At 50.0% G+C, this 26,938-nt stretch overlaps 1 protein-coding gene across 2 annotated transcripts in view; it reads left to right on the plus strand.

The window, feature by feature from the left end:
• The first annotated feature begins 212 nt into the window (after positions 1 to 212).
• The window catches only part of XPNPEP2 (X-prolyl aminopeptidase 2), a 28,925-nt gene continuing 2,199 nt past the window's right edge, over positions 213 to 26,938 (plus strand). The window contains exons 1-21 of one of the 2 annotated variants that reach the window (XM_020889689.2): positions 213 to 302; positions 2,753 to 3,094; positions 6,198 to 6,268; positions 7,584 to 7,694; positions 8,820 to 8,883; positions 9,688 to 9,792; positions 9,993 to 10,079; positions 11,104 to 11,250; positions 13,855 to 13,956; positions 14,596 to 14,677; positions 14,960 to 15,155; positions 15,927 to 16,016; positions 17,379 to 17,488; positions 18,196 to 18,273; positions 19,342 to 19,413; positions 21,656 to 21,716; positions 22,783 to 22,852; positions 23,297 to 23,401; positions 23,850 to 23,909; positions 24,160 to 24,236; positions 26,663 to 26,752. In XM_020889689.2, coding sequence (XP_020745348.2) covers positions 3,046 to 3,094; positions 6,198 to 6,268; positions 7,584 to 7,694; positions 8,820 to 8,883; positions 9,688 to 9,792; positions 9,993 to 10,079; positions 11,104 to 11,250; positions 13,855 to 13,956; positions 14,596 to 14,677; positions 14,960 to 15,155; positions 15,927 to 16,016; positions 17,379 to 17,488; positions 18,196 to 18,273; positions 19,342 to 19,413; positions 21,656 to 21,716; positions 22,783 to 22,852; positions 23,297 to 23,401; positions 23,850 to 23,909; positions 24,160 to 24,236; positions 26,663 to 26,752 — 1,827 coding nt within the window. In that variant the 5' untranslated portion in view covers positions 213 to 302; positions 2,753 to 3,045. The other variant, XM_070462314.1, reaches the window with a different exon arrangement.

Here is a 26,938-nt window from a genome sequence, read left to right on the forward strand (position 1 = left end):
CCTTGACTGCTCAGCTGGAGAGACTGACTTCTATCCTGAGGACAGAGGGAGCCATAGAGGAATTTCAGATGGGGGTGACAGTAAGGTCTAATGGAGGAAGCAAGGGCTTTGAAGCCCCCAAATCCAGATTTGAGTCCCAGTTCTGCCACTGATCTGCTTGGACCTGGGCCACACCACTATTTTTCTCCAGCCTGCCTCCTCTTCTGCAGATAAGGACCACCCTGTCTCGCAAGATAGTGGACTCACGTGATGGAGAGTGGAAAGGGACTTAGGAAGCAGCAGACATGGGCTCCACTCACATGGTAAGGGGGGCTGGTCTCTCACCACAGAGGTCACATCAGCAGTTAGATCTGAAGTCCCCTCCCACCTGCAGAACAGCAGGACCACAGGTCCCCTTTCAGGCTTCATCCTCAATATCTTAGGACATCCCCAGCATGCTGTTTCACAATTCTCCAAGTGTGCACCCTTGGGTCTCTGACTTTCTGGCTGCCACAGGCTGCTCCAGGCCATGGTGCCACCTGTCTGTAATTTCTCGGGCTGTTGTTTATGTCAGCACCACCAATCTGCCCCTGACCCCCATGACCACTGCCTGCGGGGCTGTTTCCATACCTCTCCTGCCAAAGCTCACCCCACTGGTATTGCGAGAGGCTGCCAGGATGCTCTCTGCAGCTCTGGCTCTCCTTTGCTCTCGGGCCATCCTTGGATTCCACTCTTCCAGAGAGTCCCACAGCAGGACTGCTTGCCACCCTGGTGCTAGACCTCCTGGCATGCTAGTCACTTTACATGCATTTTTCTGTCACACACATGAGATGGGCTGTGGTAGTGATCGGGACAGTGACCCAGGGCATCTATTTTCACCCAGTGGGAGAGGATGCAATTTATGAAGGTACGTTCTGATGACGTCAGGCCATCCTGGGTGCCCAGATCAGGCGGATCCAGGTCAAAAGGCAGAGTGGCAAGCCTAAGGTGGGATCAGGGTGCCAAAAAAGAGATATGGACAAGAAGGACCCTGAAGAACACCTTCTCCCATTTCAGAATTTGGCCTTTCAGCTGGACTTGGACGACTTGGCTGCCTGCGCTGTCATGGCCAGACTCCAGTGAGCAACACTGATACAGAGTCTTGGCCATTCACCCTCTCCACCCTAAATCACTCTTTTCCACATCAGGTCTATTGCCAATGTGGGTTCAAGTCCCCAAACTGATGAGTAAAGACATTGCTTTTGAGATAAGGGAGGAGCTGAGGGTGAAGGCAGATGAAGTCATCTTTACCACCAGGGCCAAGACAGGGACCGTGGGGACAAAATCAGAGGGCTGAGTCCTGTGTGCAGCCTTGGGACCATCCCAGGGCAGAGTCCAGAAGATGGGGGAGGGATGTCTGGTCAGGTTATTTTTTCCAGCTGATCTTTGCTAAAACATTAACTGCCATTTCAGCAGTACTAGATGCCAGGGGCAGAGAGCACCAGGTACAGATGAGAATGGTTTGAGTTCTAGTTATGCATTTGGTTTAACAAACACTTAGACAGCATTTACTCCTTGTGGCAATGCACATTCTGAGAGCTTCACAATCATGAATGCATTTTGTCCTCATCATATCCCTAGGAAGATACTACAATTATTACCCATTTCACAGGTGATGAAACTGTGGGCTCAGAGAAGTGGCATCATTTGCCCAAGACCATGAGGCTAGTGGTAAAGCCTTCCCTGGTGGCTCAGCAGTAAAGAATTCACTTGCAATGCAAGAGACACAGGTTTGATCCCTGGGTTGGGAAGATCACCTAGAGAAGGAAATAGCAACCCACTCCAGTATTCTTGCCTGGGAAATCCCAAGGACAGAGGAGCCAGGTGGGCTACAGTCAATAGGGTCATAAGAGTCAGACACGACTTAGTGACTAAACCTCTATGAGGCTAGTAGGTGACAGAGCTGGGATGGAAGCCCTGGCAGTCTGGCTCCTAGGCCACTGATCCAGGCAGGGCTGTTTGTCCTAGAAGACTGTCTTCAGGGCCCCTCCCCTGCGTGACCCATGAAGTCTACCTGCTTGCAGTTGAGGATGGCAAATACAGTGCACAGGAGAGGGAAAGGCCTTTGAGGGGGCATTTCCCCAGTCCTTTGGTCTTCAGCATAACCTCAGCTCCAGTCCTGGTCTGTCCTCTGAGGCCCTGGGCTCTGCCTCTACTTTTATTCCTGGAGATGGAGTTTCCTGAACCCCCTCACTCATTTAGACTCCCTTCCTTCAACAAGTCCCAAACTCCTCTTTCTGGGTGTTCCTTCTTCAATGTCATCCCCTGATCCCTCCGAACAGGACTTCGTTCCCTCAGGTGCAGATGGCACTAGCAGCTGAATGGACACCACCATCCCGGTCATCCCAAGAGAAGGGAATCTTCCCCTTGGCCAGTGGCTGCTGCCACTTCTGCAGAAGGGGCTTTCCTGAGGTGATTCAGCCCTCAGTTCAGGAAAGTCAATCTCCGGCCATAACTAACTTTCCTGAGGGTGCTGTGGCGCTTTGCAGGCACTAGGGAGAGAGGACACTGGCTTTTTCTGAGTCAGGCCAGCTCAGAAGAGGCGGAAGGATAAACATGCATCTCCATCTCAAACCAAAAGTGGGGCCGTAGCCAGAGCCTGGGTGGGGGAGCTAATGGGAAACAGCTTGCGGGAGGGAGGGGGACAGAATTCGGGAATGGCCGGGGCTGGCTGCTGAAGAGGGGGCTGGGAGAAGCAGGCTGATTGAGACCAGCTGCTGCTCCTCTGTCTCAGATCTTTGGACTCTGCCCGGGGCGGGCTCATACCCTATTCTGGATGACTGGGAGCCAGCAGAGGCTGCCTAGGGCAGTTGAGTCTTCTTGACCCAGCCGGACTCCTGGAATCCTCAGAAACGAAAGACCAGAGGAAGACTCTCCGTCTACCAGCTGGACGCCTCCTCCCCATTGCCAGCCCCCACCCTCTGGCTGCTGCTGTCCCGGAAAGGCCTGGAGGAAGAGGCCAAGGAAACAGCCTTGTCCACTCTCCCTTGACCCTACATTCACCCAGCACCAGCATCTGAAGACCCCATGGCCCGGGCTCACTGGGGTGGCCACCCCTGGCTTGTCCTCCTCTGTGGTATGTGCATCTTGGCCTCCCCCCCTGGGCTCAGAAAGGGTTGGCATGAAGGCTGGGCCCAGGTTGTCTCTCTTTTCTTGATTCTTCTCTCTGTCGAGCAAGAGGAACCCCAGGACAGTCCTGAGGACCCTCAAGACCCATCTCAAGTCTGGTTTGGCCCCTTTCCATTCCCACCTGTTAAAGAAAAAATGATTCTGGCACTTGTTAAAAGAGTAAGGAAGATTTTATTCAAAACTATTGCAATAAGACTATTGGACTTATAGTCCAACTACTGGGCTTCGCTAGTGGCTCAGAGAGTAAAGCGTCTGCCTACAATGCGGGAGACCTGGGTTCAATCCCTGGGTCGGGAAGATCTCCTGGAGAAGGAAATGGCAACCCACTCCAGTATTCTTGCCTGGAAAATCCCATGGACAGAGGAACCTGGTAGGCTACAGTCCATGGGGTCGCAAAGAGTAGGACACGACTGAGCAACTTCACTTTCACTTTATTGCAATAAGCTAAGATTTAGTCACTCAGCCGTGTCCAGCTCTTTGCGACCCTAGCAAGAATACTGGAGTGGGTAGCCGTTTCCTTCTCCAGGGGATCTTCCCAACCCAGGGGTGGAACCTGGGTCTCCTGCATTGCAGGTGGATTCTTTACTGTCTGAGCTATCAGGGAAGCCCTAAATTGTTAATCACTCAGTCCTATCTGACTCTTTGTGACCCCATGGACTGTAGCCCGCCAGGCTCCTCTGTCCGTGGAATTCTCCCAGCAAGAATACTGGAGTGGGTTGCCATTTTCTTCTCCAGGGGATCTCCCTGACCCAGGGATCAAACCCAAGTCTCCTGAATTGCAGGCAGATTTAACCACTGAGCTAGCAAGGAAACCGTCTACTGCAATAGGGGCACTGCAATAGGGGAGAAAGGGCTCAACTCTGAAAACAGTAAAGATGGATGAGAACTTCTGGAGCAGAGTGAGGGGTTCAGATAAATGAGAACTTCTTGAGTAGAGTGAGGGGGGTCAGTGGATGATGTAAAACTACCAAGAGGAGACATCAAGGGTGAAGCGATTTTTACTAAATTGACTTCATAGGATTCTTGCTGAAGGCGGGGTGATCAGATATCAAGGGTGGGAGATGAGGAATTTGATCAGATTTCAAGGCTGATAAGATACAAAAGGTGAGTGATTCTCTCTAAAGTGACTTACCAGGACTCTTGCTAAGGCTGGGCATGCAGGTTCAGTAAGGACAGGATGGAGGTGGAACTCCAGGCCTAATGGAGAAGAGGGCTTGGAGGAGCCTAACTACAGTTTGGTCTTTGTCACCATTATGGTGTCCTGTTTGTTCTCTTTGTTCACAGCCAAGTACCCACCTCAACATCCTCCACACCCACTCCACACTGAGCTTAGGGAGGCCCCCTTCCCTTTGCTCTGTGGCAGCAGGTCCCTGCTCATTCATTCAGTACCCAGCTCCTGACACCTCCCCAGTGCCAGGCCCTGTGCCAAGGACCACAGGCGGCAGAGCTGATCCTTGTGAGCCCAAGCCTCAGAGAACAGTAATTGGGGTATCCGAAGGGACACGGGTTGGCTGTGTCTTGCTTCTTATGTAGGTGTTTTAGCCCCATCATTTTGCCAGATCTGTTCCTGTGGAAACAAGTATTCACTTTCGAAATCAACAGGGTGGGTCTCATCTCCCCCTTGAGTTTATGTGACTGAGAGAGACAGCCAGGCGTGGCATTGACAGTGTTAGAACCCATCTGTGGCTCAACCCCCTCAGAAAGGATTCCCCCAAAACTTGGGGGGCTGGAGGGAAGGCCCATCAGAGACCACTGGACTTTCAGGGTGCAAAGGCCCAGAGCCTGCAGGAGCTAGCCCAGGACCTGGCACACAGCAGGCACTTAGGAAACATTTGCTCCATGAATACTGGGCGACTCTTCTTGGGACACACCAAATTTGTGGCAGAGCCTCAAGTAAGTAAGTAAGGGAGTGTTGGTCATTCAGTCATGCCCGACTCTTTGCAACCTGCAACCCCGTGGACTACAGCCCACCAGGCTCCTCTGTCCATATTTTCCAGGCAAGGATACTGGAGTGGGTTGCCATTTCCTTCTCCAGGGGAATCTTCCCAACCCAGGGATCGAAACCTGGGTCTCCTGCACTGCAGGCAGATTCTTTACCAACTAAGCTACAAGGGAAGCCCGTGGCAGAGCCTCAAATGGAAACTAAGTCTCCATACATTCTGTCCCTTCTGGGCACCAGCCTTCCATGGTTGGCTCTTTTGTACTCAGATGGCCCAGGTTCAAATCCCTGCTCTGCCACAGACTCACTGTGGCAAAACTTGGGTGAGTAACTAAATGTATCTGGGCTTCGACTTCCTCCTCTGTAGAAAGCAGACAATAATACGCAACTCACAGGGTTGTTGCAAGTATCAGATGATATATAGAGTTGGCCCAAAAGTTCGTTCAGGTTTCTCTGTTACTGCAGATGGGGCCATAATCTAATACTATATAGATAAGTAGCGGAGTTCAGGGTCTAGCACACAGTAGGAGCTCTTTAAATGCTAACCCACCTTACCCCACCAGGGGACGATGTCAGCCTGGGATTGCTTGTCTTCTGTAGCCTGGAATGAGCCGCAGTGATTTGGAGTGTAAGAAATGGTATAAGTGGGCCTTGAATTTAAGTAAACCCAATATATATATAATTAGATTTATAGAAGGGTAAAACGAAAGTGGGGTGATTATTTAGCGAGATCCTCTAGAGCATTTAAGGGAAAATCTGATTACAAAAATTTAATTTACACACAACTTTTCCAGTTCGGTAGACCCTGAAAAGACCCAATTAGATTAGAAGGGAAAAATTGATTTAATGAGCACTAAAACCCATCCAAAAGTGGCAATCACTTGTCGATGAAACAGGTTTCTTTGATTGTGACCCAGGGTGCCATGCAATTCAGCCTGATTTCCTATGAAATGTGATTATTTTTATCCTCAAGTAGAGTTGGACAGCATCTCAGTGCTACAAAGGATGGCGGCTCTGCCGGGGTTCGGAGGGGGGTTGGGGGAACATGTCCCCGTGCTGTTTAGGACCTATCTGGTCTCCGAGTGACCCTGGATTTTTCTCTGGTTTCTAGCTTATGCCTGGGGCCACCCAAAGTCACTGGACCAGAGAGACGATGTGAGAAACTGTTCCATCAGCCCTCCGGTGAGGCCCTCCCTTCGCCCCGCCCCACCGCTCCCACCTTCCTGCCCATCCCCCACGGGCCCAGCTGCTAGCCTCACCCTCTGCCAGCCTTCCTCGCGATTTCCGGACCCGGGGGCCACAGTTTCTGATTAACCTCCCGCGGGGCGGGCGGCACATTCTCAGGTGTCTGACATCCGCCCCCATCCCGCCCTCTCAGCCATTCCCACGGCAGGTTATCTCCTTCCCTCCAGGCCCGGGCCTGGGCAGCCCCTGGGAGCGGGAGGGCGGTGGGAGGAGGGGCGGTAAGGAGGCGGGAGGCCCCTAGCTAGCCATTAGCTGAGGCTAGGCAGAGGCCAGGAGGAGGATGGGAGGAAAGAAAACAACAGTTTTGGAGGAACCGGGAGGAGGGCGGAAGACCGAGGGCTAGAAGAGCCAGCGGAAGGTCAAGAAAGGGAGGCCTCGGGTGTGAAGACTGGCCCAGCACGTTGGAGCTGAACGATCGTCAGCTCTTACCTGGAGACCAGAGCGATTCTTTCCACAGCTAGTTGAGAGTGTGAAAGAGCGGCCCAGGCAGGAGCAGCCCAGTCGGCGAGGGCTCGCGGGCCTGCCGGCAGGTCACTACAGTCTCAAGACACATGAGACACATGTGCGTGCCGTGCCCACTGTATGTGACCCCTGGGGCAGGCAGGTCGGCGGGCACTTTTATATTACAACCAACACGGATGTGTCCTTGAGTAGAAGGCAAAACCAAACAAAAAACCCACACTTTTTATTTTTAAGATCAAATAACCTTTAACAAGGTAGGGCTGCCAGCTGAAAAAGAGGACAGCCCAATTACATCTGATTTGCAGATAGTGAATCATGTTTTTAATATAAATATGCCCAAATAGTACATGGGACTTTCTTATACTAAAACATGACTCATTGTTGACCTGAAATTCAAATGTGACTCGGTGAATATCCTGTATGTTTATTTGCTAAACTGGTATCTAAAGAGGGGCCATTCCCTGGCCTGGCCCAGTGCCAGGGCTCAGACCCCTACAGTTCTCACCCACCCCTCCCCACCTCAGGTCTCATTACTGTCACAGAAAGTCCCTCTCCAAACTCGTAAACACCTCCATCTACACTTGACCCAGGCACCTTAATCTAGAATAATCCATAACATCCGCTGCTGCCCCATCTCTGTCCAGGCTGGCCCAGCCTATGCACCCCCAACCCCTACCTAAAGGGAGGCTGGGGGCCCCTGCATCCATCATTTTCTCAAAGCAATGTGTGTGTGTGTGTGTGTGTGTGTGTGTGTGTGTGTATGTCTTGGTGTCTTCCTGTCACCTGTCAGTACCTTCCAGTTACTGCGGTCAATACCACAGCGCGGCTCACAGCCCTCCGCCAGCAGATGTACACCCAGAATCTCTCTGCCTACATCGTCCCCGACACAGATGCCCACATGGTGAGAGATGGCTCTTCCCCCCAACCCCCACCCTCTCTGCTACCCAGGCCACAAACAGGACTGTTGAGACTCAGAAGATGGAAGACAGAGACAGAGAAAGGGTTTGACAGGCAAAGGAAAGGAAGTGGGGAACCTGGACATGGGTGTTTTAGGGCAACTGAAAGAATGTATTCCTTTACATAGAACAGAAGACATTGCCCAGTTTCCTTGACCTCAGGCCATGAAACTATAAACAACTTCAGAACAATTTTGATCAGTTCCTAGATGGTGGATCCAGAATGAATGTTTAGGATATCCCTGCCCTAGGAGGTTAGAATATAGCCTGGAAATTGAATTAGAGGAACCCTGAGCTGCCTTCTGGCTCAGCCCTTCCCATCAGCTGATGGATGGAGGGCTGAAATGATCTCACGTCCAAGAGTATGAGGTACAGGCTGGAAGAGGGGAGTAGTCAGGGAAGATGCTGGTCTGAACCAGAGCTGCCCACCCATCCCACTCCTGCCCACCCTGGCTCAGCCTCCACCCCATTCACCCTGCCAACACCTACCCAGTTGGAAGAGAAGGCATTTTTAGTGTCAATACTATTACTTGAATTATTTTCCCCACCTGCTGAAAAAGGCTAAGAAGCTTGGGTAAGGATCTGAACTTCTCAGAGCCTCAATTTTCTCTACTGCAAAGTGGGAATAATGAGATCTGTCTTCAAGAATTATGGGGACCAAAATACAATAATGTGTAAAGCTCTCTGCAGAAGTTGTTTATGATATACCTATTCTACTGTGCTAGACTGGGGAGGGGGACAACTGGAGGGGAGAACCCAGTAAAACAAAAGGCATGATCCCAGCTGTAGAGAATTTGCATCCTGGCTGGGTAGACAAAACTTCTTGGCAAAACAATCCAGTGCAGGACTGTGGGGTTTCAATGCCAAGAAATACAGTTGTTCAAAGGAAGGAAAGATCCTGAGAGCTGGGGGAGTTCCAGAGGGCTTCCTGGAAGAGGTGTCCAGTGTGCTCAGGCTTGTAGGACTGATTGATTCTGACTAGACAGAAACAAATGGGATGTGGTTGGGGGCCTTCCAGGTGGGGTGTGACTCCATGAAGGAGACTAATGACAGAGTTGTTGATTTTCTAGAGCGAGTACATTGGTGAATATGACCAGAGGCGTGTGTGGATTACGGGCTTTACAGGGTCTGCAGGTAAGTTATTACCTGCCCCTCATTGCTTCTGTTGGGAGACAATGAGTGGTCAGAGAGGCCCTAATGTGACTAATTCTTAGCAGCCAGGACCACAGGACTTAGTGTCCAGAGGCCCCTGCTACTCTCTCTGTCTCCTCTCCATTACTCCTAAAAGGGTCACCAGAGCACATCTTAAAGCCGACCAGCCACACTTCTGCATGAGGCAAATGGCCCTCCTGACTTCTTTCCTGTGCTCACAGCCTCGGCCACAGCCAGGCCCAGTCTCACACTCCCTGGGCTCCATTTCTGGGTCAGTTGCTACCTCTGTATCTAGCCACTGACTTCTTTCACCCGATGTCTCATTTGGGGACAAGGTTTTACTTTGCTGGCCCCTTTATGGACAGCATCACCTCACGTGGTCCAATGAGATACAAACATAGAGACCCTTTATGGGGTACCAGTTTTAGAATGGGCCTCTAACTCTGATCCTGACTCCTTGAGTGAAACCTAAGCTTCCCTTGCTGATGCTTAAACATCCCTCCCCTGGGCTTCTAACTGCCTGGCTTGCCTATCACTGGCCCTTCTTCTGTTTGCCAAAGTCACCAGGTTTGGCTTCTCTGCCTGTCCTCAGCAAAGCCCCTGGGTTAGTGTCCACATCAGCCTTCCCCGCAACACTCTCTTTAACATATCCTGGCTCACTTCCTTCCAGGGGAGGAGAGACTCTTTCCAGAGGTCCCTTGTGACACTGTACCACATCACGCATGTACTAACTAAAGCCATGCTCTGCACTGTCACCCTCCCCTCCAAGAGTCTCTTCTGCCCCAGGAGTCGCAGTGGTGACCATGGCGAAAGCCTCTCTCTGGACTGACAGCCGCTATTGGACGCAGGCTGAGCGGCAAATGGACTGCAACTGGGAGCTTCATAAGGAAGGTAAGAGACTCCGCTGGGGAAGATACAGGTGAGGGGGTGCCTGCAAGGCTATTCTGGGCTGCTGTGAGGAGCTCAGGAAATTTGGAGCCATCCCTAACCTTTGAGATGGATATCATGGAGGACAGACCTGACAGGACTGTCACAGACAGAAGCCCGGCTGCAGGGCTGTGGTAACCTCAATGTCCCCTCTTCTCTTTCAGTTGGCACCACTCCCGTTGTTACCTGGCTCCTCGCCGAGATTCCTGTCGGAGCACGTGTGGGTGTTGACCCCTTCCTCTTCTCCATCGGTAGGTTCTTCCCTCAGTTCCCATGTGGGTCCACACCAGTGAGGGAGTCTCAGGCCCTTGGGATGTAAAGAAACACATCCTGGCAGAAGGAGGTGCAGGGGGACTCTAAAAATAGAGTGTTTGAACTTGTGGTTGCAGAGTATTTTGCAACAAGGCTGTATTCCAGGATTGTGTAATGAAAATACATTTAAAAGAATAAATAGAGTTTTTTAAAAGTCAGAAGTGCCGAGACCCAAACTAGAAGACTCAGGGAATTGTTAAGACCTAATCAACAAGTCGGCTAAGATGGTCTTCAACCTAGAACCATCCTCTGTACTCTGGAACTCTACTGATCAGAGCACTAGAATCACTTGAGAGCCCTCTTCTGGAAGGCAGCTTGGAAGGATTGGAGGAGATGGAAGGGTTTCTGAGTAAAGAAACACAGTCCCTGGGACTTCCCTGGTAATTCAGTGGTTAAGACTCTGCACTTCCACTGCAGGGGGCATGGGTTCAATCCCTGGTCTGGGAACTAAGATCCCGCATGCTGTATGGCATGGCCAAAAAATAAATGAAAAGAAGCAGCAACACAGTCCCCTCTTCTCCCCTCTAGGAACATGGCTCCTTGAGCCCTGGTGCCCCCACCACTGGCCAGCCTGCCCCCAGCAGTGGCATCCTCATGTATATGTACTGGAAGGCTCCCACTTCAGACCTGGCTTCTCTGCCAGCCTTTCCAGTGGCCTGAACCTCACCATTCCTTTGGGCAGTGGCATGCAAACAGGACCGAAAAGACGGCCCCACAGCCATTGACACTTAAAAAGATGAGCTTAGCCAGCTGACTGTGGGCAGCATTGGTGTGGGCTCAGGGCAACTGAGCTTTGAAAAGTGAAGGAAGAAGGTGAGAGGGCAGAGCTCAGAAGGTTCAGACTGCTTGGACAGGCTCTGGCAGCCAGGCTGCAGGAGTGGAATGAGAGACAGAGGGGACAAGAGCTAACTTTGCCCTAGTCACAATTTTTCCTCAAGTCTGAACTCCTTCCTGTCTCTGTAGACTCCTGGGAGAGTTATGACGTGGCCCTACAAGACTATGACAGAGAGCTGGTGTCCATCACCGTCAACCTTGTGGACCTGGTGTGGGGGTCAGAGAGGCCTCCAGTGCCAAATGAGCCCATTTATGCCCTGCAGGAGGCATTCACAGGTAATTTCCTACGCTGGTCCTCTTTCGCAGCTTGAAGCAGCCCCGACCTGCAGTGCTACTCCTTTGGCTGAAAAATTCATCCTAAGAGGTTCCAAAGCAGTGGTTTCATGTGCACCTTTAATGCAGGTTTCTAGGCCCCCTCTCCTCAGAGAATCTGAATCAGAGGGTCCTCAGACCATACTTAGAAAATGCTGGAATAAAGCAGGAGGGAACAGGAAGGGAGGAAACAAGGGAGTCAGAGAATGATGAAAAAATCCCTACCCCTTTGTAGAGAGAAAAAACATGAGTTGCTTCTCTGGTACTGAAGACTGCTTTGTATTGAATCATTCAGAGCCTGACTTCTGGCCTTCCTGTGATGAGGAATTCAGATGTAAGATGGCTGGGGTCAGATGGGCTGGTATGGACAAAGGAAGCATAAACTAAACTCAAGGTCAGTCTGTGGCACAGATTAAGATTCAAGTTTTGGCCAAACCACAAAGGAAAGTTAACTGACCCCCTAAAGTTCTAACATCAAAAATCTTGACCCCACTGACACTATCTAAATATGTCATAAGAGAACAGTATGCTCTATGATTCTTGTAAGTAGTAACTAAGCTCCTGACCAGACCCAGGCTAGTGATTATGAATCAGTATCTTGACCGCCACCACTCCCTACCTTCTTAGGAATTCTGATACAAGCCCTTGACTTGGATTCCTGGGAACATTGGGCAATCTGAGAGGCCCATTTCCATACACAGGTCTATGTACGCTTCTTGTTTGGAAAGGAATCTGGAAAACAGGAGAGAAATTTCAAAATAGTGGGTCTGATGAAACAAGTCACAATTGGGTCCAATTTTCTTTATCCATTCTGATGTAACTTGCAGAATCTTTCTGCTGCTTGGCACAGTTTTTAAAGAAACTTGCTATCCAAGATGGTTCCATCATAAATAAAACTCATCCCATTCAAATAAAGAAGGCTGCAGTTCCATCAGGAAGAGGAGGGGATAAAGAGGGAAAACCTTCCAGGGGCTGGGAAAGAATTCCCATGGGTTTTATCACTTCCCACAAGTGAAAGGAAACCAAGCCAGAATTGGGCCTGGAAGCCCAAGAACAGAGTCTTTCTAAGCTTATGAGAGAGACTTTCTCTCCAGTCACTCACAGGTTTTGAAGGGGATGAAGTAAAGAACATGAAAAGTAGTTACTCAAAGATAGCTCTGTGTATCGAGCCATTGAAGTTGGCTTTCATTTGTCGTCTCAAAAATGTATCCCATCCATGAACCTTGAAAACATCATTCTAAGTGAAAGAAGCCAGTGAAGGCCCCATGTTGTATGATTGCATCTGTGTAAAATATCCAGAATAGGCAAGTCCATGGAGACAGAAAGCAGATCAGTGGTTGATGGAGCTGGGGGGAGAAATGAATGAGGGGGACAGCTGGAGGGCAGGGTTTCCTTTTGGGATGATAAGAATGTTCTGGAATTAGTGGTGGTGGTTGCACAATCTCGTGAATGTTCTTAAAGGCACTGAGTTGTGCACTTTAAAATGGTTAAAATGATACATTTCATGGTATGTGTATTTTACCACAGTAAAATAGAATCAACCTTAAAAAAAAGTATTAAACCCAAAGCTTTGGTTTTTGTTGAATAGTTTTACCTGTTTGCATAAAGATTTTTTAAATTGAATTATGTTATTTATGCTAATCTCCAAGCCCAGCTAGAACCCTTCATGCTTATGATCTTCCGCCAGCAAATTCCTGGCCCTGCAGAGGGGCAGACTCTTTAGAGGGATTGCAGGGAGTAAGAAAAAAAGATGAAAATCAAAGTCTTAGAACCAGTATACAAGCATCTCCAAAAGGACAGCTCTGTGACACAAAGTTTAAGGACAAGGTGGAGACTAACAAAGTTAGCAAGGTCATCCAATGTCTGTACCAGTAAGAGTGCAAGCCATGTAGTCAAACAGACCCGGGGTCTAGTCTCAGTTCCACCCCTTGCCAGCTATGAAAACCGTAGATAAATCACTTTACCTCTCTAAAACCTCAATTTCCTTATCTGTAAAATGGGCCAAGTAGGGATTAAAACAATGTAAACAGAATGTTTAGCTCAGACCCAAGTGGCTCTAGTAAGTGCTGGGGTTACTGCAGAGAAGAAGATTAAACATAGCCAAGCCCTATCCTTTTGCCCTTCACCTCAGGCTGCTCTGCTGATCTCTCTTCTGCATGCCTATTTATTACTCAGAAAGTTATACCAGACTTTCTATACAGCAAGACACCATTCTACATACATTACAAATCTTAGTTAATTCAACCCTCACAACAACTCTATTGAGGTAGACACTATTATTATAATCCATCTCCACTTTACAGATGTGCAAAATAGGTCACAGAGCAGTTAAGTGATTTTCCCAAGGTCACCCAGCAAGTAATCACAGAGCTGGAATTTGAACCCAAACAATCTGGATCAAGAGCCCCATGTCCGTACTGACTACACAAGTAAGAGTCTGGTTAAAGAAAGGGTTCTATTGCTTTTTAAAGGAATGGAAAACTATTGCCCTAAGGGAGCCCTCTCAGGAACAGAGTGGCAAAGAGAAGGTAGGTCACTCATGCTTTCTTTGGGCTCTTTCATTTCCAGGGAGCACCTGGCAGGAGAAAGTAGCTGGCATCCGTAGCCAGATGCAGAAGCATCCTGAGGCCCCAACTGCCGTCCTTCTGTCCGCACTGGATGAGACAGCCTGTGAGTATAGATCTGTGGGTGCAGGGAGGGCCTGGCTTCCCCTGGAACCCCCAAGCTTTCTGGGCCCTGCAGCAATGACCATGTACCTGTGGGTTCTGAGAGCTCCTTGGCCTTGGCCTGCAGGAACTGAGGTGAGGGCAGTAGCTCATGCCTACCCAGTAAGGAAACCAGGAAGCCCCATGTGATCCGGGGCCAGCCCGCAGGCCATTGGAGGACCAGGCGACCAAAGCAATAGAGGTTTCTGTCTCATGAAGGGGAGGAGGCCCAGCAAACACCTCTTACTGCCTGGCCATGAGTCCAGGGCACTCACACGCGCAGCTTTAGCACCCCATGCAGCCCTACTCTGTCCCAGCATGGCTCACCCGACCCCAGCCCTGGGCTGGAAGCCCACTGACACCCTGCGCAGACTACTGGCTGGGTATCTGCTTTTCCTGGGAGAAAGAATCCCTAGATCTCATTAGTGCTTCAAAGACCTGCCCCTCTCCAGAAAGACTGAGAAACATTCATGGGTAGAGGATGCGGGTAGGCATGCTGCTGGGGATCTTTGGGGGCCATAGCAAGCAAGAGGGCAAAAGGCGCCATTTGTAATTGCCTCAGGCAGGTCAGCTTCAAGTAGGCCCCATCCATTCTCTTCCCCAGGGCTCTTCAACCTGCGTGGCAGTGACATCCCTTATAATCCCTTCTTCTATTCCTACACGCTGCTCACTGACTCCTCCATCAGGTAGGACTTGTCCTTGGCTTGTGGTCATTGACTTCCTCCAACTCCTCACAGCCCCGACCTGCAGCCTTCCCAGAAGTGGGGTGCCTGCCCCCGCAGGACCCTCTGGGAAGCCTCTGATCACCTTTTCCTGACCCCCTTGATCTCTGTTCCCACATACTCCAAATCCGCTCTGCACAGTTGCCTGGTGCGGGCCACCTGTGACCTCCAGGAACACAGTGCCTCTGGTCTTTTGCATTGTCCTTAGAGAATTCTGGACCCTCCTGGTCTTCCCTGTCCACCCAGGTTATTTGCAAACAAGAGTCGCTTTAGCTCTGAGACCTTGCAGTACCTGAACTCTGGCTGCACGGGTCCCCTGTGTGTGCAAGTCGAAGACTACAGCCAAGTCCGTGACAGTGTCCAGGCTTACACCTCAGGAGACGTGAAGGTCTGGATCGGGACCAGCTATACCTCATACGGGCTCTATGAAGTGATACCCAAGGTGGGTTTACCAGGCCCTGGTTCATGCCAGGCACCATCCCCCCACCCCCACCAAGAGCCCTGATAAGTCTCAATCTAACAGGGAAGGGGGGACAGCCCCTTGGCCATTCTGGCAGTTGGTCAGTCAGCAGTGGTGCAGTGAGTCCCCTTCTAGGCCACCCTGGAAAGAGACAGGAGAAGCAGCAGCAGGACAGTGTCCACAGAGAGCCCAGACATTGTCACAGAGGCTGGGGGAGCAGAGACTCTGAGGTCACCAAACGAGAGGCAGAGAACCGACTGTGCCAGGACCTTAGATGAGTGACTTCATCAGTCCAGGCTTCTACTTCTTCATCTGTAAAGTGGCACTAAGAGTCACAACCTCAAAAGAGTTGCTCTGAGGAGCTTAAAAGGAGACAGTGCATATAAAGCCCAGTGCCTGCAGCAGCGCAGGCTCTCAGTAAGTGGCAGCTGTTATGATATGAGATGTGCAGGAAATAGACTGTCCGAACAGCCCACGACTGGCAAGGGCCAGGCTCGCATCCATCTCAGAGCACTGTGGGGATCCAGGACCAGGGAGGGAGGAGGAAGCAAGGGAGGGAGGGAGAGAGGGAAGGTTAGGCTGGACAGAGAAGACTAGGAAAGCCCTGCATGGTCAGAAAGCACACACAGGAAGGGCACTGCCACTCCAGGAAACGGCAACTCTCATCTCAGCCAGGGTTTCCTGCCAATCCTTTTCAAACCCCACCATGCCCTAGACAGGGCTCCCAGACCATCTCCTCTCTGCTCCTGACAGGAGAAGCTTCTAGCCGACGCCTACTCTCCAGTGATGGTGACCAAGGCGGTGAAAAACAGCAAGGAGCAAACCCTCCTCAGGGCCAGTCATGTAAGTCCGTGGGCAGGCAGACACACAGGCCTCTGGGGAGCTCCCAGTCTGATGGGTTAGAAAGGAGACCACACGGGAGAAGCCTCAAGAAGGCCATTAGTGAAATACAGAAGTGGACACCAAACTCCTGGACACCCATTTATGCTCCACCCCCTCACTCACAGCTTGGTTCAGTGGTTTAGAACCTGAGCCCTGGAGCTACAGTGTCTGAGTTCAAATCCTAGTTCCTCTAGCCACCTTCTAGCTGTGTGACCTTAGGTAAGTCACTTCACCTCTCTGGGCCTCAGTTACCTCCTCTGTAAAATGAGGATCATAGCTGTGACCTGCAGCAGAGGATTGTTATGATAATTAAAGATATATATATCTACATTATATAGTATAAATAATAGATATGTTTAAATATGTTAATTATAATGCATAATATAAATATATACAATATGTGTATGCTTAATCACTCAGTTGTGTCTGACTCTTTGTGACCCCTTGAACTGTAGCCCACCAGGCAAGAATACTGGAGTAGGTTGTCATTTCCTCCTCCAGGGGATCTTCCCAACCCAGGGATTGAACCTGCATCTCTTGCATCTCCTGCATTGGCAGGCAGGTTCTTTACCACTGCACCACCTCAGAAACCCTAAATATATAGAGTATACATATATGCATTTATATACATTTATGTATATGTGCAAAATATACCTATAAATATATAATTATGTAAATATATGATACTTATATAATAATTATAGAGTTCTATGTGTATAAATACAGTTATGTACTTATATATATTAAATATGTAGATAGCTTTTAGTACTGCCACCTGGCACACCCCAAGTCTTAAATGTGTTAGCTATTATAATTTCTTCACCCTGGGGAGAGGATGGCTTGCCCCTTTGGATATTCCTGTTAAAATTGGGATATGCTGCCTCATTTTTTAAAACTTTTCTTGTGGAAAATGTTAAGCTTGTACAAAAGTAGAGGAAATAGCTTAGTGATCCCGTCACTATCATCCAGCTTCAATAATCATCAACTCAAGGCCAATCTCATTTCCTCTACAACCCCACAGTCATTACCTCCACTCCCCATCCTCTGCTGCTAGATGATTTTAAAGCAAGTGCCATCTATCACAGTGTTTCTTCTAGCAACATTTCAGTATCTCTGACAAGACAAGAACTCTTTTCAAAACATGACCATACTCTGATCATGTATATAGACATGAATAAGAATCCCTTAATAGTATCACATAGCCAGTTAAACCCTCATGTTTTTAAAGCTCAGCTCCCAGAGCAGTCACCCCATCATCTCCTGCATCCTGGAGCCCCAGCTGAGACCGTTCCTCGGTCTGCCTTTCTGCTTGCCCTGCTCCAGGTGCGGGATGCTGTGGCTGTGATCCGCTACTTGGTCTGGCTGGAGAAAAATGTGCCCCAAGGCACCGTGGATGAGTTCTCAGGGGCAGAACAACTGGAGAAGTTCCGAGGGTGAATGACCACAGCCATCCTTTTCGGCTGACTGTCTAAGTGTGGGAGTGGGGGCAGGGAGGGGAGCCTGGTCTCCTTACTTACTGGGGAAGGAAGACCCTCCTTGTATTTGAGGGCTCTCTGGAATAAGGAGTGACAGGTTCTTGAGTGGTCAGGAAGCTGGGCAGGGGTATTGGATGACATTCCCCAACTCTGCTGAGAGCTGGACACCTAGAAGGGCCACAACCCAACAGCGCCCCCTAGTGTCTGCTTCAGGCACGGGCCTTTCTGAGGGGAGGCCAGCTCAGGCCTGTAGGACCTTGGATCACTTGAGTATATCAGGCTGAGGAGGGAGGTTCCCTGAGGGCATACTTAGCCCAAAATGCTGCTCCTGGGATGGGGGAGTTTTCAGATACAGGGAGTTAGGTTTCTTTACTCTTGCTTTACTAGGAGCTCACTTTGGGACACAAAGCCTTGTTTTCCCCATCTGTAAAATGGAGGTGGGGGAGGAATAATTGGTGTCTGCAGTCTCTCCTTCCCCGACCTTGAGTGGTCTATAAGTGACAGGTCAGGGCTTAGAAAAGGACAGGAGGTGGGACTGGGAAAGCCAAATGGAGCTTGGCCAAGGTAGAGGCAAACATGACTTTTTACTTGCCTTTGCTAGCTCTCCTGGGCCCAGCCTAGTCCCTGAGCCCATTCATTGACCATTCCTGCCTTGTCCTTTCTAGAGAGGAAGATTTCTTCTCCGGATCCAGTTTTGAAACCATCTCTGCAAGTGGCCTGAATGCCGCCCTGGCCCACTACAGGTACTTCAGGAGGAAGAATTTTCTGGGGCCCTGTGGAGGACTTGAGTCCACATTTAAGCTTTGAGGTCTTTAGCACTGTGGGAGCTGGGGATGGGGAATAGAGCCCAGTCAGACGTGGGGAGTCTCCTTTGAATTAAAAGACTTGAGTAATTTCACTGCCCAGGAGGCTGGGACTTTATGAGCACTTAGGGCAGAAGGATCTGGAAGGCAGATGGTGGGACTACTGCTGGATATTTTTCCTTTGCTTCCTGTGAGTTATTTAATTCTTAAAGCTCACAAACATGTGGGGAAGAAGAGCCCATTCACTCTCCCTGAACCAAGCAAGGTGGGCCCCAGATATAGGCTGGGCAGATGTTTGGCTCCATAGAAGACAAACACCTGCAGCCAGCTTGGTGAGATTGGGCAAGGGAAGTGGTCAAGCTCACCAGATGCCTCAGGCTGGCAAGGGCAAAATTGGGAGAGGGCAGAGACCCTCCAGTGGTTGGCCTGGCCTATCCCAGACTTCCTTCTCCTGGTGGCCCCAAGCCTTCAGCTGCCTTGGCCCAGCCCCCTCTCCCTACTAAGAGGAGCAGGGTAGGAACTCCTCAACTCTACCAGCTGCTGCTCTCCAGCCACACCCTTGAGTTCCCTCCCTTCCTGTGCCCTGGCTTCTTGGGGCCCTCTGCTCCCAGAGGCAGCAGGAAGTTAGAGAAAGCTCTAGACTGAGCATCTGGGTCCAGGCCCAGTTCCCTTATGGCTTTCCCGGGCTCCTGATGTAAAAGATGGCTGGACTGGGTGCTCGCTAAGGCCCTTTCATCTCCCACATTCAGGGCTCTTTCCTTTCTCCCTCCCTGGGGGCCAGGGCCTGGCCTGGGGAGATGTAGGATACATAGATGTGCGCTGAAGACATTAGCAGCAGAAGCTCATTAGTCTTCCAAGGCCCTTTGGGAGATGATGACATCCCCAAAGGAGTTAGCTGAAAAGCCAACGACCCACAGGGAGGAAGGGGTTCCCCTGCTTTCATTCAGGACCCCTCCCTACCCGGCTCAGTGTTAGGCTGCTCCTTCCTCAGCATCTCTCCCTTCCCAGCCCCACCAAAGAGCTGCACCGCAAGCTGTCCTCTGACGAGATGTACCTGCTGGATTCTGGGGGACAATACTGGTATGTACTCCACCTCGTCCCGCCCTGGCCCGGCTGTGTCAGCTCAGACACGAACCGGCCAGAGGTTGCCCTTCTTGGGCGTGGATCCTGCATCTGAGAAAGGAGAGGCCTGGATTGAATTGCCTAAGTAGCCTGCCCATTTTCACACGTGGGAGTCCCTGCCCAGTGGGCAACCGAGAGAGGCCAGAAGTGGGGCTGCCCACAGATGCCACCCTGTAAGAATCAGCAAAAGGTTTTTTTAAGCCCGAACATTATTACACAGTCCAAATTGCCCTGCTTGACTGTACAAACAGTATGCCCGTATTCTCACCCAAATACCCTGGACACAACCTGCATGCCGTGACAGCACAGTGCCTACCCCCACCCTGCCCCTCACTGCATGCTTGGTGAGGTGACCGCATCATGTGGAGTGGGAGCAGGATCGGACCTTTAGGAGAAGTAGGCAGGTGAGTGATGCAGCATCAGAGGACAACCAGCAAGCACAGCTGGGACAAGGCACTCCCATCAGCATGGGATATGTTTGTGAGTAGACGTGTGTGTGTTCTGAGTATGTGCATGACCACAGATAGGGTTATGTGGGAGCGCATAACTGTCGCCTGCTCCAGGACTCCACAATCTGCGTGTCCACCTGTGTGCTCTCACTGAAATTAGTATATACCCATTTGGTGAATGGCATTTTTTAAGATGTGTTACTTTTGTACAGTGCACAACCTGAACACCTAGACGTGATAGCCATGCATACTACGTCGATGCAGTCATGTCTGACTCTTTGTGACCACATGGACTGTAGCCCACCAGGCTCCTCTGTCCGTGGGATTCTGCAGGCAAGAATACTGGATGGGTTGCCACATTCTCCTCCAGAGGATCTTCCTGACCCAGGGATCGAACCCACATCTCTTATGTCTCCTGCATTGACAGATGGGTTCTCTAACACTAGCACCACCTGGGAAGCCCCGTTACAAAATACTGGAGTAGGTTGCCATGCCCTCCTCCAGGGGATCTTCCCAACTCAGGAATCGAACCCAGGTCTCCTGCATGGCAGGCGGATTCTTTTCCAGCTGAGCTACCAGGAAAGCCCACGATAGCCATGAGAATAGGCTAAGCCCATTCCTTCCAAATGTATGACCAATCATTCACATGGGAACTGAGTTGAAATAGGCTGGAAGATTTTCCCTTCTCATCTAGGAAGCAGTTGGACTCTGGGAAACTTGGGGGAAAAGAAGGGATGTGCTGAACTGATGCAGGAGCCAGGAATCGTTTCCCATCCTCTATCCTGTGGTGAATGTACTAATGACAAAGGTCCTTCACTGGGAGCCAGCCTGGCAGGCGCTCAGCCTAGCAGCTTTTGCAGTCACCAGTATGGCGCAGTGCAGACTTGAGATGGCTGATGTGCAAAGGGGAAGTGAATTCTCGGCGTGTTGCTGGATCGGGGCGTGCTCGAGCTGGGTGAGGCCAGGGAAACGGTCACCTCACTTCCTCTTCTCTCCTTCTGAAGAAGTCAGCCACATCCTGTGACCTGCTCCCGAGCTGGAGCCCCAAAGGCCCTGGGACCATTCCCCACTTCCCCGGGGGTGGGGGGTGGCCACAGGGGCCATTCTGGGGTAACGACTGCAGGTGGTGGTTGGCAGTCAGACTGTTTGCCTTCTGGCAGCTTCAGTTCACTGAGCAAATCCCTGGGGCAGATTAATGTTTACAATGGAGAGAACTGTATAAAGCCACTGTTTGAGCCAGGCCTGGCCTCCCCGAGGCCAGTGAGGGAGAGGGCCTCATGGCCTTAGTTGCCTCGCCTGTGAAATGGGGATAATGAGGTTTGTTCTGCATCCCTCATTCTGTAAATAGTAAGTAAGTGTATGAATGTGTAAGGGTGTTATGATCTCTCAGTTTCCTCATCTGTAATAAGAGTGGGACAATCCCTTCCTGACTCACAGGAAGCCTGGAGGGAGCCTTTCTTTTACAGCCAGGCTGGCCCAAGGAAACTTTTGGTCAAACTGGGTGGGATTGGGGTGGAGGATGTATGTGGGGACTCAGGATTCCTGACAACTTTGCAGAGCTCCTTCAGGCGCACATGCTGAGGATGGGAACTGCATCATGGCTGCCATCTTCTTCCCTTGGCCTCCTTCCCCACCCCCATCCCAGTCCTGCCACTCAAACACCAGTGGTGAACACTCCAGAAGAACATGGCCACCATCCCTACCCCAAAGTGTTCAGCCGAGCTGGACCTGATGATTGCCCTTCTCCACAGGGACGGGACAACAGACATCACCAGGACAGTCCACTGGGGTACCCCCTCAGCTTTCCAAAAGGTAGGCATCAGACCAGATTTCCCTGCCCATGCTCACCCAAGGGACACCCAAGCAACCACTCCTGCAAGAGCTGTGTGATCATACAGAGGCTGAAACCGAAGCCCAGGGAGGTTAAGTAGTTCACCACAGGTCACACAGCAAATTAGTACCAGGAAACCCAGTGCCCTGGACTACTACTTCCCCAGAGATACTTCAGGTCCTCAGCAGGGCCTCAGTCCAAGCTTATCATCATCCCATTTCAAAATGTGCACCTCTGGGACCACATTCGTGCATTCAGCAGGTGGACTGTGGCTCAGACATTGTACCTGAAACAGAGAGACAGAGAAAACAAACATTGGTCAGGCCTCCAGGAGCTCAGTTTAGCGGGTAGATCCACTGCCCCAGGCTGTCATGCTCAATATGACAAGCCCTGTGTGTAGGGGTGTGTGTGTGTATGTGTGTGGTGAAGGGGACTCACCACATCACCACCAGGAATGACTAGGAGAAGATGCCTCCCTCCCTCTTTCCACAAGGTAACAGCCCCAACAGAGCAAGACTGACCTGCCCATTACCAGGCCTCAACTTAACCATAAGGCCATAAGAAAACTCAAGGGTGATCATGATAAGGGCAGTGAGGGGCACTGACCTCTATTTGACCCATTTACTTTGTTGAGAGCACCCTACATGCACGAGTCTACCCGCTCCTCCCAATGACCTTCTGAGCTGGTACTATGATCATCCCATTACAGACCACGAAACTGAGGCACAGAGAAGCCCAAAACACTTGATCAAGGTCAAGTTTGTGAGTGGCCATGTTAGGATTCTAGCCCAGGGAGTTTGCCTTCCAAACCCTTACTGTCGCAGCCTCAGCTCACCCCCCACCTAGACCAGCCAAAGGGAACCACATGGACCAAGACCCAGCTTTGGGCAGGCGCCCCTCAGCCTCCTCTGGCCATCTTCTGGAACCCATGTGCCCACACACAAGCATGCATGGGCCTCCCCATATCCCCCCACCCTCACCTGGGCCCACATATGAGTTTCTAGCCACTCGGGCTTCGTGCACATTTTGTCGCCTTCTCTCCATCAGGAGGCATACACCCGTGTGTTGATAGGAAATATCGACCTGTCCAGACTCGTCTTCCCAGCTGCTACCTCAGGTGGGTTTTGGAAACCAGGCTTGACCCAGAGCCTCAGACCCTGATTCCACTGCAGCCAGACCCTGGGAGGCCAGTGGGGCAGGGGTTATGTCATACTCCCCTTCACTGTATAGATCCAATCCAGCCCAGAGAGAGAAAGCCACTTGCCCAAGGTCACACAGAGGGCTCGTGGGAGAGCCAGGCCTTGAGCTCAGAGGCAGGGGCGGTCACTGTGCTACAGCAGTCATGGGAGGATTCCGGGAGGAAGCGGGTGTCTTGACACATGGGGAGGTCCAGGTAATGGGTACAATGTAGAATAGCCTGGAGACAAGGCATGCCTACCTGCCTCTCGGGCCCCTCTCCTCATGCACCATCCCGGTGGTTAGTCTGGGAAAAGTTAGCCAGAAGGGGCAAAGCCAATACTATGGCGTCCAGCCAATTGACTGGAGGTCGTCTCTCTTCCAGGGCGAATGGTGGAGGCCTTTGCCCGCAAAGCCTTGTGGGATGTTGGGCTCAATTATGGTCATGGGACAGGCCACGGCATTGGCAACTTCCTATGTGTGCACGAGTGTACGTATCTCTTTGGCACTCCCCTGCAGTCCCGCCTCTTATGAGAGAGGTGGGGTATTTCACAGGTATGGAAAGGACTAGGACCCATGGAGGGGCAGTGACCCAGGCCAGGGGACCCAGCTGGTGGGAAGTTGGTGCTCCACAGGGTAAGTAAGAAATACTGGCAGTTGGCCACTCCAACTGGCATCTAGGACAGCACCAGAAAGAAGAGAGGCAGGTCAAGACACAGTGGCTGACTGGCCTAGACCCCAGAGAAATAAAAGCCAGAGCCAACCTGGTCCATACCAGTCACTGGTAGACGAGGATGTGGTGGATGCATGCTGCTGGGGGTACCCAGTTACCTGCTCTTCCCCAGAACCTGCTAGATGCCATGGAACCTGCTAGATGCCTTGCTGGTAAGTGCAGGAGAGCTGACACTGGCCTTGCCTCTCCCTCTCTCCCTTTCCAGGGCCAGTGGGATTCCAGTCCAACAACATTGCCATGGCCAAGGGCATGTTCACTTCCATTGGTATGGTCCTGGCTCCTCCACAACTTCATTCTAGCAAATGCCAGCCTTCAGGGAGCACAACCCCACACAGGGCCGCCCAGACTCCACTGCTGTACTCCCTCACCCACCTCCCCAGTCCCAAATAGGCTGTCCCACCATAACACCAAGCCCCTTTAACATCTAACAAGTGGTGGGACTGCCACTCATTTAGGAAACCTGGGCTTGGGTCTTCCCCCTACTTAATGTCACCAGCATCTCTTCTGTCTCCCAGAACCTGGCTACTACCTGGATGGAGAATTTGGGATCCGTCTGGAAGATGTGGCCCTTGTGGTAGAAGCAAAGACCAAGGTAAAGACAGGCTGGAGGGGTGGACAGCGTGGCAGGGACTTTGGGCTGCATCGGGGGTGAGGAAGGTCAAAGGAGAACTCAATGTATGGGCATGAATTTCTTTAGAGTCTTCCTTAGCACCAGAATAATTCCATAAATCAATTTCTCAAACCTGTTAGCACATTAGAATATTTGAATCATCTGGAGTTTTTTTCAAGCCAATGCCCAGGTCTCACTCTGAGCCAAATGAATCAGTAGCCCTGCCCTAAATCATTGGTTCTTCATGCACATAATAAGTACCAGGGGAGCTTGTTAGGTATAAAGATTCTCTATAATAACAACCAAGAAGATAAAATACCTAGATATAAACTTTAAAAGACTTACGTGCAGAAAATCTCTACTGAGGGACATAAAAAAAGATTTAAGTAAATGGTGCTCTCTGGAAATAAGCCTCAATATTATGAAGATGTCATTTCCCCCTAAATTAATCTATAAATTCAAGACAACCGCAATTTCAACGTTAACTGGATGCTTTTGTAACTTCACAAAATGATAGTAAAGTTTATTTGTAAAGATAAACATACAAAGATAGCTCAGTAGCTAGGATAATTCTGGAAAAGAATAATAAGGGAAACTAGCTCTTGCAGATACTAGCCCACACTACAAAGCTGCCATCACTAAAACAGTAAGACACTAGAGATGGGAAAGACGGATGGAACAGTGGGACTGAATAGTTAGTCCAGAAATAGACCCTCTAATTTCCACAAACAAGATGGGAATTTAGTTTACTATAAAGCTGTTGCCTCAAAACAGTCAAGAAGAGAGATCATTTGATCACTGGGCAGGGGAGACAAATGGCTAATCATTTGGTTGGGGGAATTAAACTGGTTACACTAAAAAAAAATTGCAAATGGATCAAGGTTTAAAGGTGAAACCATAAAAGATCTAGAAGAAAACCTATATGAATTCATTTATAATCCCAGGGCAGAAAGGGGCCTTTATAACTCTGACTCAGTTGAACAAAGAACGTCTATATGGGAACAATGCCAAAATGAAGTCAAAAGATGTATGACAAGTTTAGCACGTATATCTGAAAAAAGGGGATGTCCTTCTTTTACAAGCTTTTAAAAATAAGTAAGACCAGGCTTCCCTTGTGGCTCAGCTGGTAAAGAATCCACCTGCAATGCGGGAGACCTGGGTTCAATCCCTGGGTTGGGAAGATCCCCTGGAAAAGGGAAAGGCTACCCACTCCAGTATTCTGTCCTGGAGAATTCCATGGACTGTATAGTCCATGGGGTCGCAAAGAGTTGGACATGACTGAGTGACTTAAAAAAAAATTAGTAAGACCAAAATAAGGAAAACAGAAAAAATTACATAAAGAGGTTAAAAGACATAAAGAGGCAATTAACTAAAATCAACACAAATGGTCCATAAATTCGAAAAGATGCTCAACTTTATTGTTAAAAAGATACAAATCAAAGTGACAGTGGAATACCACCTGATTGACAAAAGCAAAAGACTTTGATGATACCCAGTGCTTGTGAGTTTGTGGGGAAAAGGACACTCTCATACGTTGCTTGGGTAGGTACAAATAGCTACAACCTTTCAGGAAGGCAGTTTGATAATATCTATCAAAATTTATACTAAAAATGCCTGTACTTTTTGTCTCAGCCTTCCCACTGCCAGATGTGTACCTTCTGGGTATAGTCCCAAAATGTCACTTTTGTATTAAGATGTTTATATGATGATGTTGATTGTAGCATTCACAGTAATAGTTTAAAAAATGGAAACAGCCCAAATACCCATCATTGGTTAAATAAATTATCATCCACATACTATGGGCCCTTAAAAAGAAGAAGGTAGATGTTCCTATGCTAATATGGAGCACTCTCCTAAGTTTACTGTGGGGAGGACAGAGTTGGGGAAGGTGCAGGAAAGTGTATAGTAGGATCCATTATGCTTGAATTTTTTTAGAATATATGTGTATATATATTATATATGCCAAAAATGTTTTCAGGAAAGAAACTGGGCAAGGAGGAATCTTTCCATTTTTATTGAGTATCTTTTTGTAGTTTGAATTTTCTAAGCACATACAAGCAAGAGCTCTCTGGGAGATGGGAATTATGGGCTATTTCTTCTTTATGCTGTCTCCATAGATACATCAATTGATAGAAACAGAGATACGGATAGACAGATAGAGAGACGTAGAGATGGAAATTAGATCTCTACATCTGAGAAACATAGGCCAGAGTCTAAACTTCAGGAATCATGAGGGAAGCACCAAAGGCAGGTGGCGAAGTGGTGGACACAGGGGTGGCCAAGGGGGCACTGTGGGGGCTCAGGCTTGACAAGGCCAGTTCCCCGTGCCCCGGGCTTCTGGGTGGAGTGTTCTCTCCGTCTAGCCTTGCTCACTTCCTGCTTTCCTCCTTTACTGGTGGGTCCCCCAGTACCCAGGGACCTACCTGACCTTTGAAGTGGTATCCTTGGTACCCTACGACCGGAACCTCATTGATGTCAGCCTGCTGTCCCCTGAGCAGGTGAGTGGGCACCACTCGGCACTGTCTATCTCCAGCCGTTGAGCCACTGACTGCCTTCTCTCTGGCCCTGGCCCTCTCTCACCTCTGATCCCTCTACACTAAGACCCTCTGCCCCTTCCCTCACTTTGGGAGGGTCCACACCAGTGGCACCTGTAGGCTCACAGTGGGGTGTCCCTCCCCTGCTCA

Source organism: Odocoileus virginianus, unplaced genomic scaffold (assembly GCF_023699985.2).
Source record: "Odocoileus virginianus isolate 20LAN1187 ecotype Illinois unplaced genomic scaffold, Ovbor_1.2 Unplaced_Scaffold_2, whole genome shotgun sequence".
Lineage (NCBI taxonomy): Eukaryota > Metazoa > Chordata > Mammalia > Artiodactyla > Cervidae > Odocoileus > Odocoileus virginianus.